The sequence below is a fragment of the Fukomys damarensis genome, unplaced genomic scaffold (assembly GCF_012274545.1).
Source record: "Fukomys damarensis isolate Sample0158 unplaced genomic scaffold, DMR_v1.0_HiC HiC_scaffold_37, whole genome shotgun sequence".
Taxonomy (NCBI): domain Eukaryota; kingdom Metazoa; phylum Chordata; class Mammalia; order Rodentia; family Bathyergidae; genus Fukomys; species Fukomys damarensis.
The window spans coordinates 30938055-30951103 of record NW_022900949.1 but is presented as its reverse complement, the minus strand read 5'-3'; the positions used below and the strand labels follow the sequence as shown (position 1 = coordinate 30951103).

At 43.9% G+C, this 13049-nt stretch overlaps 1 protein-coding gene across 9 annotated transcripts in view; it reads left to right on the top strand.

Moving 5' to 3' along the window:
• Positions 1 to 13049, top strand: part of LOC104871869 (complex I assembly factor ACAD9, mitochondrial) — a 37706-nt gene that overhangs the window by 16401 nt on the left and 8256 nt on the right. For 3 of the 9 annotated variants that reach the window (XM_010637979.3, XM_010637978.3, XM_010637981.3), the window contains 5 exons: positions 233 to 359; positions 566 to 643; positions 981 to 1109; positions 1657 to 1729; positions 2489 to 3410. In XM_010637979.3, the coding sequence (XP_010636281.1) occupies positions 233 to 359; positions 566 to 643; positions 981 to 1109; positions 1657 to 1729; positions 2489 to 2589 (508 nt within the window). In that variant the 3' untranslated portion in view covers positions 2590 to 3410. Of the gene's footprint in view, positions 1 to 232; positions 360 to 565; positions 644 to 980; positions 1110 to 1656; positions 1730 to 2488; positions 3411 to 5818; positions 5902 to 6142; positions 6216 to 6898; positions 7035 to 13049 lie in introns of those variants that run through there. The other 6 variants (XR_782980.2, XR_782981.2, XR_782982.2 and 3 more) reach the window with 6 other exon arrangements.

Below are 13049 nucleotides of genomic sequence, written 5' to 3'. Positions count from 1 at the left end.
CCAGCCGCTTCCCTGCTCATCCTCCTTTCTTACCCTTCGTACCAGGGCAGTGCCATCAGCTTCCTGCCAGAGCCCAAGCACAAGCTGCTGGTAGCATTTTTTTGGCTCCTTGAGTGGGAGCTGGCTGTTCTCTAACAGGTTGGGAGAGTCCTCTAGAGCCCAGTGTGCCCACCTGAGGGTGGAGCACAGAGCTCAGGAGCCCTTGACTCACAGGATGGGGGGATTTCTGCAGGGAGCTTAAAGAGAGCAGAGTGGCTATAGCCATGGAGACTATGGCCCGGAGGCTGTGGGACACTGTGGGCCGAACTGTGGACCTGGGGCTGACGGACGACCCTGGAGTTGTGCACCCCAGTCTTGGTGTGAGTAGGCGTAGCAAAGTCACCCCCTCCCACAAGAACTCCCTGTCCTGGGATCTGATCAAGGGTCTGGGCCCCAACAGGGGAGCCTGAGGGGCACCCTGATAATCCCAAGCCATCTGGGCCCTGAGCTCCAGGCTGCAGTGTTTGGGTGGGACAGAAAGGTTTTGCGGGGGGTGCCAAGCTTAGTCCTGTCTCCTGCCAACCAGGACAGTGTCACCAAGCTGGAGGAGAACGTGTTTTACTTTGGCAGGACTGTGGAGACACTGCTGCTGCGCTTCGGGAAGGTAAGTAGGTTTGCCAGGCCGAGGCATAGCCAACCCTCACATGTGCAGCCACGCGATGGGCTTAGAGCAAGACCTTGGTCACCTGGGCCCAATGCCAGGGACTGACCTGTGACGTTGAACACACTAGCATCTGTCTCTGGTGTTGGCCATATTGCTGGGCCCTCGTTCTGCCTTGACACCTACCTGAGGACAGATAGTCCAAAGACAAGGGGAACCCAGGGCAGCCAGGAGCTCCCTCCCACAGCCAGCGGGACACAAGGAGGCTGAGACTGCAGAGCTGTGGCCTGGGAGGGGCCTTGGGGCAGGAGCAGGAGTTCATGTCTCTTTGTGTCCCCAGACCATCGTGGAGGAGCAGCTGGTGATGAAGCGGGTGGCTAATGTCCTCATCAACCTGTATGGCATGACGGCTGTGCTGTCTCGGGCCAGCCGCTCCATCCGCATTGGACTCCGGGACCATGACCACGAGGTGAGCACCTGGAAACAGGCTTGGAGATGCTGAGTGACCTGCTCAAGTCTTGCTCCGGGAGGGGACAGAGCCAGTCTGTGCCCCATTGTACATTAATGAGGCCAGTGGCTGGGAGTGGGAGACTGGGGAGGAGGGCGCTGGGTGAGTTGGGGGCTGCTGTGCCTAGTAGTCACTGAGACAGGGGTCTCAGGGTGCTCAGGGGGCTGCATGGCTTCCTGTGTGGTAGCTGTGGAGGGACCATGTTCCCCTGGATAGGATCTCATCCTGGGAGCATCTCCCGGGGGTCAGCTCTTCACATACCCTGTCCCACCCTTGCGTGTGGACACTTACTGTGATGTCCACATTATGGTGGGGTAAACAGACTTCAGAGGCCCCGAGTAGCTTGCTCTTGGGAACAGGACAGTGTGGGTCCAGGCTGCACTTGGCACCAAGGCTGTGTGACTTCTGGGCCTGGCCTGACTGCAGCGTGGTGACAGCTGGGCCCTTGGAGGTCAGAGGTTAGCTCCAGGCACTCAGCAGCCGTCTTTTCCCACCCCGGTTCTGGCAGGTTCTGTTGGCCAGCACATTCTGCATGGAAGCTTATTTCCAGAATCTCTTCATCCTGGCACAGCTGGATAAGTGTAAGCAGAGTGGCTGGCTGGAGGGAAGGGGGCTGAATCTGTGCAGGGGGAGCTGTTTCTAGGCCGTCTGCTGGAGTGGTGGTCTGGGCCAGGAGGCCTCCATGTGGCCCTCGATGGCCCCGCAGGTGTCTGCCCAGTGGCTGGCTTTGGCCTTATACCTGCCCAGGGGAGGTCACTGAAGAGAGGACAGCACTGTACTTGCCTCTCTAGCACCCTGTGCTAGCCAGAATGAGCTCAGATTTCCTACGGAGGGCACAGGCTTCCTCTGGAGAATATGGGGCCTTTTTTCCCATCTTAGTTTGTCCAGAAGGCTTGGACTCCCCACAGCTGCACATCATATGACCCTTAGAGCCCTATGGGTGCAGTGTCCCCTGCTGGGCAAGCCCTGCTGCCAGAGTGCGGAGGGCTACTGTGGGCCTTGTCTGTGATTTCTGTAGCCCCAGGGGTGGTTCAGGCACTGGCATGGTGGGTGGGACTGTGACCCACTGTGGGGGTAAGCACATGGCTTCCCTCCCATGGACTGTTTGCTGAGTGGGGCCTTTCCCCAACCCCATCCATGAGACCCAGGCTTCAGAGGAAAGGAGGAGAGGAGGGTGAGTCATGTTACTTAGGACGGAGCCTTGGACCTTTCCCATCTCTGTCATGACTGGCCGCCCAGAATCACTCCTCAGGGCCCTTGCGGTGGGGCTGACTGTGTAAAAAGCACCACTGGTGTCCTCACAGTGGCACAGGAAGAGCCCTGTTCCTCTGCCTTCTCAGATGATCCCGGAAACCTGGATGAGCTGGTTAAGAAAGTGTCACAGCGCATCCTGGAGAAGCGGACCTATATCTGTGCCCACCCTCTGGACAGGACCACCTGAGGCAGGGCCAGCTCCAGGCCACACAGCATCCACCTCACCCTGACAGACTCTGGTGAACTGTTGCCCTGTGGGCTCCTGAGGGCGCCTGAGGGCTTTTTGCCGCCTGATTTCTCTTCAGCTGCCCAATCAGTTGTGGCTTCTCAGACACCAAGAGAGTAGAAGTGTTGGGGCCTGACTGAGTGTGATGGCTGTGCTGAGTTCCGGACACCTCTGGGGAGGAAGCTACGGGGCTCTGTCTGAGGCATGGGCTGCCATCTCCACCAGATCACATGTTCAAGAACTTGGAAGCTGTGTCCAGTTATTCTGTGAAACTTACAATGTGTGTCAGCATCATTAACAGGAAAAATGTAAAATGGCACAATTTGTGTCTCCTTTTCTAGCCTTTCTACACTACTGAGGACTAATGTTAAGTCCTCAGAACCAGCCATTAGCAGCTGGTCCTGGTGGTATACACCTGTGATTCCAGCACTGTGGGAGGCTGAAGCAGTTCAAGCCCAGCCGGAGAATCTAGCAACTCCCAGTCTGAAAGTAAGAAAGGGCTGGGGATCTTGCTCAGTACAAGGGTAAATGTCAGTGTGTCATGTACCTTTACATGGCAAATCCCTATCTTAAGCCTAGGACTTTACTGCCTGCCTGGGCAACCTGAGACCTTGTCTCAAAAACGTAAATTAAGGACTGCCCAAGAATAAAAAGTGTAAGTAAAACCTGGATATAATAAAACATAGGACAGGTACTTCTACAGCATGAAAGAACCCCTAATTCCTTTTTTAAAATGTATGTATGTATTTATGTTTATTTATTTATTGAGACAGGGTCTTGCTATGTAGTTCAGGCTGTTCTTTAATCCACAGTGTCCCAGGCTGGTCTCAAACTTATGGCAATCTTCCTGCCTCAGCCTCCTGAGTGCAAGTACTATAGAAATGTGCTATCACACCCAGCATGAAGCCCCAATTCATAACCCAGCTTTGAAGCGTAGGCAAATACCACAGGCAACACTTGGGGTGCAAGTACAGTGATACTTTGGTTCACAAATTTTATTCCACAATTCTGGTTGTAAACTGAATTGGATGAGAACCGAATCAAATTCACTGTTTAGGTTCAGGGTTAACCTTATTGGGAAGTTTGATTCGGTTCTCATCCAAGTTGGTTTTTGACCAGAATTGTAGAAAGAATTAAGTTCAGAAACCAAGGTACCACTGTATCTGATTGAAAACACACAAGCCATCATTATTTTAGTAGCATCCCATTTTCTTAAAAGAGCACAAGCCATCTCCTTGAATCAAGAAAACTGATGTGATCATATCTAAGAACAGAAAATGTACACACGGTCATGGATTCCTGGCCTCACAGATACAGAAGCATAGAGCAATTGTGGCATGAAATACATACAAATTAAAGTGACTGAATATTAACTGAGAACTCTGTGCAAGAAGAAAGGGTATATGTAGCAGCAACCACCGTGTAGCGATCTAAGGAAGTTAACGCATAATCAAATACACATTCACAGCCCCTGGAATTTGTAAAAGTGATCATGTGCTGCAGCTTCTAAGGATTAATCTCAGCCCAGTGACTTGAAGTGTGTTCCTGAGGAACATTCCCTAAAGCCGTGTGGTAGCTCGGGTGGGAGGAAGGGAGTGGGTGGTAGTATTTGATGGAAAGTAGAGTTCTCCCTGCTTCTGGCCTTGAAAAGAGGGAGCTGAAGATGTGATAAGTTGATTTTCATGTTCAGAACAAAAATGAGAACAGAAAAAATCAAAATGGATTATGGGGAGTTTTGAGGCGGTGTGGTGCGGGAAAGATAGAATAAGAATAGAGTAGTGGTTTGTTCATCCACAGTTCCCTAGGCATTATCCTAATTATCAGAAAAAACGAATAAGCGACTTACTGCAGGGAAAAGACGTTTTTGCTGGGTGTTAGTTGAAAGATACAAGTGAAAGGCAAACAAAAATAAAGAGGTAACACTGCCAGTCACATCTCCATCCTTGTGCACAAGTGCTCCTCCGAAGGGAGGCTCTGTTATCAAAGCATACTGAGAAAGCTGCAGGATAAAGATCATAGGAAACATTTTGTCTGAGTAACGGTCTGCAGTGTTGTCAGATCAGTGCATAGATTTTGTGTTCATGTGTGTGGTGTTTTGGACTGGGCATTCTAGTGCTTTTTCCGAACTCAGGACCTCGTGCTTGTGAGGTAGCCGCAGTGCCATTGAGTTAAATCCCCAGCCCTAATGTGCCATTTTTAAGGATACTTTTGGAAATGATGCTAACGGAGTGTGCCAGAAGATCCAGTTTTTGGAGTTTGATGAAATGATACAGAAGCCCCCATAATTTAAGAATACTTTGTCATTATGTCCTCTAAAGACTGAAGGAGGGAGCCCTGTTCTCACCCACCTGGTGTCTCTGTGTGGTCACAGAACAGTCCCTCTATGTCCACGCTCCTGTGTAATAGTCACATGTTCATAGACTCAGAGCAGCAGGTGCTCCCTGGTGTTTGGGAATCAGTAACTATGCTGAAATGACTATGTTATGAATAATTATGTTGAAACATCAATTCAGAATGTCATTTGCATATTTGCCCCCTTTCCTACTGCTCAGTTGTTTCAAATATGCTAATTCCATGGTCTGATAAGTTGTGATGATCCAGTTCTACAACTACAGTCATGGGTTTTTCCATTATTTATGTTATGAGGACGTGGATCTTGGGAAATTTCTCTCTTCCCACAAAGAAGCAAATCTAGAAAATACTTCTAATTCTGACATCAATGGAAAAAAAAATACTGAAAACCAGGAACATACAGACTTTTATAACCCTGATGCCCAGTATTTTTCAGGGTAGAGAAACTATTCTGTATGATACTTTAATGGCTGAATACATGTAATTTTCCATTTGTCTAAATTTAAATAATATTCAGCACAATTACTGTACCCTAATGTCAAATTAAAATTCATTTTAAATTGAGTCACGGTATCATAAATTACTTTTAGGTAGGAACAGAGTATTAAAATATAATTTATAATTATTTCAAATGCACGTGCAGCATATTTTTATTAGTACATGTTTGTAGGACATGAAGTTTAGTCTGTAGTTAGGTCCCTTCTTACATCCTGCCTTCCATCCTTGGATATTTTCTAATTCTCAGTGATTTAATGTGATTTCCATAGGCCTAAAATGTCACACAGACATTTCCAACCTCAACCCATGCAACCAACTGTCGTGTTTCTCATCTTTGTAGTTTTGTCTGCCTAGCACATCATGTCCAAGGGGCCCTAAAGTGTGTATCATGCTGATACAGACTTATCACACTTAGGAAGACAGGTAAGATTCATTTATGTTATTATAACATGGGTTGGCAGTTCATTCTTATTGCTGAAAATACTTTATTGCATTGATGTAACAGTTCAATTCTGCATTTACCTGTGGGAAAACATTCAAATTAGTTCAGGTTTTGACCAGGATAGATAGAGCTGCTGATCATGAATACATGCTGATTTAATTGTGTGGTGGTTTGGTTGGTTTTTCATTTGGATGTGAGTTTTCAAAGCATTTCTCTTTTTAGATCATACAGCTAGACTCATTTCACTTTGAACGTAACTACACAAGAGACTCCTGATGTACCCTACCAGCAATGAGTAAGAGTTCCTTCATCCTCTAGCATTAGTCCTATCTTGTATTGTGATTTTTATTTTTGTAGTTTAACAGCTCTAATCATTATGACATGCTATCTCATTATTGTTCCAGTTTTTAATACTCTAAATCATGTATGTTGTTGAACATCCTTTTGTATTGGCCATCTTTGTTTTTTTTGGTCAGGTGATTATTCTTTATTCATCTTTCATTGGATTGTTAGTCATTGATATTTTGAATACAAATTTGTTCTGAGGTATGTGTTTATAGAGAAACGATTCTAGCATGTGCCCTGTCTGTTTTCTAATCAGAGTTCTATACAGAGTAGAAAGTTTAGTTTTATAAAGTTCACACGATCAATAGATTTTTCTCTTGAACTTTTATAGGTTTTTTTTTTTTTGAGACAGGGTCTTGCTATACAGTTCAGGTTGGGCTCAAACTCACATTGATCCTCCTGCCTCAGCTTCCTGAGTGCTGGGATTACAGGCATGCCCCACCATACCCAGCCACATTTTTAGTTTTGTCTCAACTTTTATTCTAGGATGTATTTTGAGTGAATCTTTGTCTTAAGTTTTAAAGTTTGTATCTGCATTCGTTTAAGTCAATATGTTCCCACATATTTGTTTCATCACAGTTTTTAGATAAAAATATGGGCAGCGAGTTTCAATTAGAATTTCCAAAATTATAGGGGATGCCTGTGTCCCACTGAAATGTGAGCTCAATGCTGAGTCTCTGCAGCCACCAAAAGGCAAGCACTCCTACCTTTACTGACCTGATGCAGACTTGGAGGATGCCAGAGACCTGAGTCCATGGAGGCGAGAGCTGTAAGTCACATCCTCAGGATGACTGCCAGTAGCTTCCTATGAATGCAACCATGAGTGCAAAGCTTCCTGTAGGCACCCTGTGTTCTGGGTTGAAGGGTAAGGGACCTCCAGAGAACTCAGCAGAGGAAGGGCTTCATGCAGGTGTCATTCACATGACCACTTTCCACAGGACACCCAAGACGTGAGTCCCCTGAGATAATGTCCACACCGTGGCCTGTAGTAGTAAAGTAATATCCATACACTGGCCTCTGATGCTAATGTCAAACCAATACAGGAGCCTATGCTATCTGAACAGTGGATCGCTAATACTAATATTTAACCAGTATCCTCTTGATATGGATACAGCAGCCACATAGTAATGTCTAATACTAATTTAATATCCATAGAGTGCTTTCTAAACTTAATTCCACAGTGGCCTCTAATACAAATTTAATATTCACATGTAAGACCAAGAGCCTTACCAACAGCCGTGAGAATCACCTGAGAAGGAGCACACTGGACAAGTTGGAAATGAAACAGACCTTTATTAGTGTGGCCAGACGGCACTCCCAGAGCCGAGTAGCTCAGAGAGGTGCCAGCTCAGGGGCTGAGGTCTTCTTATAAGGGGATACAGGGGGAGTTAACATTCAAAGCTTGCAGTCAGGTGGCAAAGGTTAATGGTCTGCTGATTCGCACTGCTGGGCAGCTGTCACATATTCAGCAGCCACACATTGATGGTTAACAGATGCCTACAGGATGTTCTAAGATCTTAAAAGCATTTCGGGTTTAAGCAGTTTTCCCTGTTGAAGATAAGGGGAGGGTGAAACAACAGTTTCTGGGCCATTATTCAGCCAACATGGAATCACTTTAGCTCTCAGTCAGGTCTCACATTCCCCACTGATTTTAGTTAGAATCAAATCCTTGATTCATCATTTTACTTATATTTTTAGCTAAGGGGTCATAGCAATTTGTAAAGGCATTTTTAGACTGAGAAGTTGGAGATTAGGATCCCCAGAGCACATAAAGGTCACATATTTTTATCGTCTGTAGGCTTATAAACTCTTAATTCAAAAGCATAATAGCGCATAACAGTTTGACACAATATAAAAGCCCATATCTTGATTGTAGTTCTTATTCGTCAGCTGTGCTTGGACTCACCAGCTTCCGGTGTGGTGGGCTTTGAGTGTGTTGTCTCCTGGAGTCAGAATCTGTGGAATTCTCTTTTACTCTAGAGTGGTGGTAGCTGAGCTTCAGCTACCTTGACAGCTGTGGGAGTAACCATAAGTGCCTCATGTGGCCCTTTCCATATAGGTCGTAAAGGGGTCCTTTTCCAATTTTTAACATAAACTCGGTCCTGCAGTTTTATCAGATGGGCAAGAGTTAGCACAGGAAGGTCCTCTTTATTTCAAATTCACCCTTGAATATTTTGAAATACTTGCCCAATTCTAACAGCTGTGATTCCATACTGGATAAGCCCAGTTGAGATAATTTTATAAAGTCTCTCAAGATACAGGGTGGCCTTCCAAACAAGACCTCATATGGGGAGAACCCAGTTTGACTTGGGGTATCTCTTATTTTAAAGAAGGCCAAAGGGGTGCTGATTAACTCATAACCAGGTGTCATCTGACAATATTTACCTTAATGGTACTTTTTTTTTTTTTTTAACCCTTATAAGAACTCTGAGGTCAATAAGCAGTATAACAGTTTAGCTAGATCTCATACAACCTCTGTTACAAATGCTGGCCCATTGTCACTGCCTATGGAGAGAGGCAGACCAAACCTTGGAATTTTTAAAATAAAATCTTGCATATCTCTGAAGCCCTCTTTGTTTTTATAGGGAAAGCCTCAGGCCATCCAAAAAAAGGTACAAACCCATACTAACACATATTTATAACCTTTACAGGGGATGGGGATAATCATCTAAAGTTTCTATTCACTTGTCCTTTTGGCTTATATGTCTACCTTAGCATTGCCTTTTGCTGTTGCATCTTTTCCTTCTTGGTGTTCACAGCAATGAATTATTGCTTTGTCAGATTTCCACATTGCCTCAAACTATATTATATCCTGTTTATTTTTAATAAGTTTGCCCTCTGCTGTGAGAAGACCACACTTGTATAGACTGTGCCATAGATATACCAAGTGGCAAACAGGAATCTGTATAAACATTTACCCTCTTTTTTTTTGCCCATTGGAGAGCCTGTATGAGTGCCCATAGTTCTCTTCATTGAGCTGACCATTCAGTGGGGAGGAGTCCTGCTTGGACCACTTCATCTTGAGTCATCTCTGTGTAGCCAGGAGAGCATACCCCATTTTCCATGAAGCTGCTCCCATCCTTGAACAGGACAAAATCAGCATCAGGCAGCGGGTCTTTCTGCAGATCTGGATGACTCAAGAACAACTCATCAGTGACCCTAAGATAGTCGTGGTCAGGGGGCCAGGTTCCAAGGGCAAATAGTATCAGGGTTTTAAGGTTTTAACTGGAACAAAATATAGGTGGGGATTCTCACAGATGAGGGCCTGGTATTATGTGACTATTATTTGAGAGCCATCAATGTCCTGTTATTCAATAGTTCTAAAAGGCATAGGGAAACTGAACAATCTATTTTTTTCCTAATGTTAGCTTGTCAGCTTCCTTAATTAGCATAACTGCAGCTGCCAGGGCTCATAAACAAGGAGGTTATCCCTTCACAGTTGGATCCAGACTGTAAGATAAATATGCCACTGGCGGATTCCAAGGGCCAACTCCTTGAGTGAGCACCCCTAAAGCAGTATGATTTCTTTCAGTCATGTACAAAGTAAAAGGCTGGGTCACATTTAGGATCCCTGATAACAGGGGGCAGCAGAGATAGTTAGTTTTAGCTGTTTAAATGTTGACTCTTGCTTTTTACCCTATAATAATTACTGTCCTTCTGGCTCTTTAAAGATTCATGTAGAGGTTTGGCTATGTCTGCAAACCCTGGAATCCAGATCCTACAAAAACCTGTTACCCCAAATATTCTCTCATCTGCTTTCAAGTACTTTTATCTCTCAAGCAGCATATTTCTTTGGAAACGTTGAATCCTAGATATTTGACTTGCTGTATGTAAATTTGAACCTTTTCCATGAAACTTTATATTGTGCCTCTTGAAGCAGCATTAATAGTTTAATACCCTGTGAAGTTTCTAATCATTTAGTACATCAGAAAATTAACAATAATAATCATAATTTTATGTATGAAACTTCATGTCCTTTAATCTAATTTGGTATCAAAAGCATTTTTCCAATAAAACCCCTTAATAACTTTTTTCACAGAAAACATCATAATTTGAAAATGACATAAACATATCATAATAACATGTTTAGAATCCAACCCTTTGATGATAACCAATGTAAATATTTTATAAGAACATATTTAGTGATGTTTATTGGGGGCATATCTTCTCAGAAGGCTATGAAAATTATTGGGGCTCCCATTAGTGAACAAAGACCGGAATAAATTTTCTGAGCAGCTGCTTTTTTATTCACCAACAGGACTGTACCCAAACCTAAAAATTTATATTTAATTAGCTTGACAAAATTTTAACTTATAAAACCAGGTTATAGAAATAATGAATTATTAGTATCCTTGATGTCATTTCAATCAAAATATAATTGGACAAACACTTTTCAAACAATTGGACAGACACACAAACATATAAGCCAATTTATGAAACTATAATACACTCAAATGTATTTGGCTAATTGAATTATAAAATCTCTTAGTTAAGACTAGTCAGAACTTTTGCAGGTTATTTAACAGAGATCTCTTGTAGAATTAGAGTCAAAAGGAATGAAAGCTCTTTATGACTGTTAATGTAAACCTTTTATAACAATTGAAACCAACAAGCAAACATACATATTTTCTTATTAAATCATTTCCACACACCTTCTCTACATACTTAGGTCTTCTGGTCTTGTATATCTTTATCTCTTTCTAACAAGACAAACAAAATCCTTTCATATCAAAAGTATACCACTTTTACCCATAGCTTTCCTAATATTTTTCTCTGTCTCATTTACTGTTAACCTTCTATGACAAACTTCAGTTGTCCTTTTTTTGTTCTTAGATTGTTACATCTTAAAATTTGGCTGTCAGTGTAGTATTAACCTTATATATATTTTTTAACAAAATACAGAAAAGAGCAAATTGACCCTATAATCACAACTTAATAATTTGCAATATACAAGAAAAATTTTTCTAGGCACACCAATCAAACATCATCTCGAATTGAAACAATAATACATTTACCCAATAGTTTAAATCTGCAACTTGATTTTTCTTGTAAAAATCCCTTGTTATCTGGTAAAGCACAGTTGCAGTTTCTCTGGCTTTTAGATTCCAGACCTTTGCTGTCAGCATCACCCTGATAACATCGGGCTGGCCTTGGGGCTCTTAAACCCTGGAGTGTTTTTTTTTTTTTTCCACCCTCTATTCTGCTGTATGCTTTCAGAGCTAGCTGTTTTTAATCCATTAAAGATTTGTTTTTTTCATTTTAGATTTTCCTAATCTGAGTGCAAGTCCTGTTCAATTCTCTGAGCCAGACCATGGTTTCCCATCTGCACCCTCCAGTGCAGTAAAGCCAAGCAATTCTCTTCTGCCCCCACCTTTTTCACACCTGTGATATCAGCAACTCAAGTGGAGGGGGAATCAGCTCGACCTCCTCCAAAGGGGAAGCGCTGGGATCTGCCTGTTAATGATGTTGCATTTTCTGAGAGAGGCAAATCTGCCATGTGAAAAATAGCAGATTTGGCAAGCAGTTATTCTAAGACCAAAACTAAACAGTTCTCACTAGCAGCTGATTGCTGCTGAGCAGAAGCTTGAGCAGCTCCTAGAGCACACAGGCCCCAAGTTGTCAAAGTCTCAGGTAAAAACAAAGGGAGATAACTTTTCTTTTGTCTAGAGTTTTTTTTGAGGGGGGGGAAGTCTGGCTTAGCTGAGGCCATGACAACTCACAAAGTTTCTTAAGCATCTTTGGTGGCAGTTTTATCCCATAGTCCCCCACAAAACCTTTAACAAAATTTTGAATCTTGTACTTAAGAACAGTTGGTTTAGTATTAGCATTCCCCATGACCATTAGATATTCCCTTGTCCGGCAATGCAAGATAAACAAAGAGTGGGGTGCCATTCCAGAAAACGGCCTCATTCACCCATCAGCCTGGCTGTGAGCTTCCCAGCTCTTTCAGGCTTGCTTGGACTAAAGGAGAATTTCTCGTCACAAGAGTCTCCGTTTTGTCCTTTTTAAGCACAGCCACAGACTCACAGGATTGACCCACACAAGCTCTGCAATGCCGGCAGGGCTCTTTAAGCACAAGCGCCCCCTCCCTTTGTTTTGGTGTACAGATGAGGCTACTGATGGCTTTCATAGCTCGTTCTACTCACTCTCCTAACCAAGTCTCTTTCACACACACAGTCACACAAGAAGTTAACACATTCCCTCCCTGGGGCCCCTTACACAGCACAATACAAAGCACTTTATATTTTGCCCAAATTGAGGACATGAATCCTTACAAATAGCAGAGAAGGGAGGTTAACCAGGCCTCCAATCTGTAATCTGCCCAAATGTTCAACTAAGAAATAAAGCAAAGCAAGACAAACTAGGGAGCAACACAGGGAATCTCACCATTGGGACAGACGATTTCACTCACTCACCTTCCTTCTGCTGTCACTTCGGGTTCCAGCAATCTGCTGCCAGCATGCTGGCCTCCGAGTCCTAGAAAGGGAACCCAGGAAACCCTGGGGGCACACCTCTTCCCTTCTGAGGAGGTGGATGGCCTCTCCCTCTGGTGGGACTCAGATCGAGGCCCATGTTCGGCCTTGTCAGGTTATCCCTTTCCTTCCCGGCCAATGCACCAAATGTTATGGAAGGAATTGGCAAGTGACACACAGAGGCAGCAGAATGGAAGTGAAATGAAAAAGTTTACTCCATCGATGGGGATCTATGATGCCTAATGGAGGTGCCCTGATTGACTCCCCCATTGGGTCACAACTCCTTTTATAGGATTTTACAGCCTTGATCT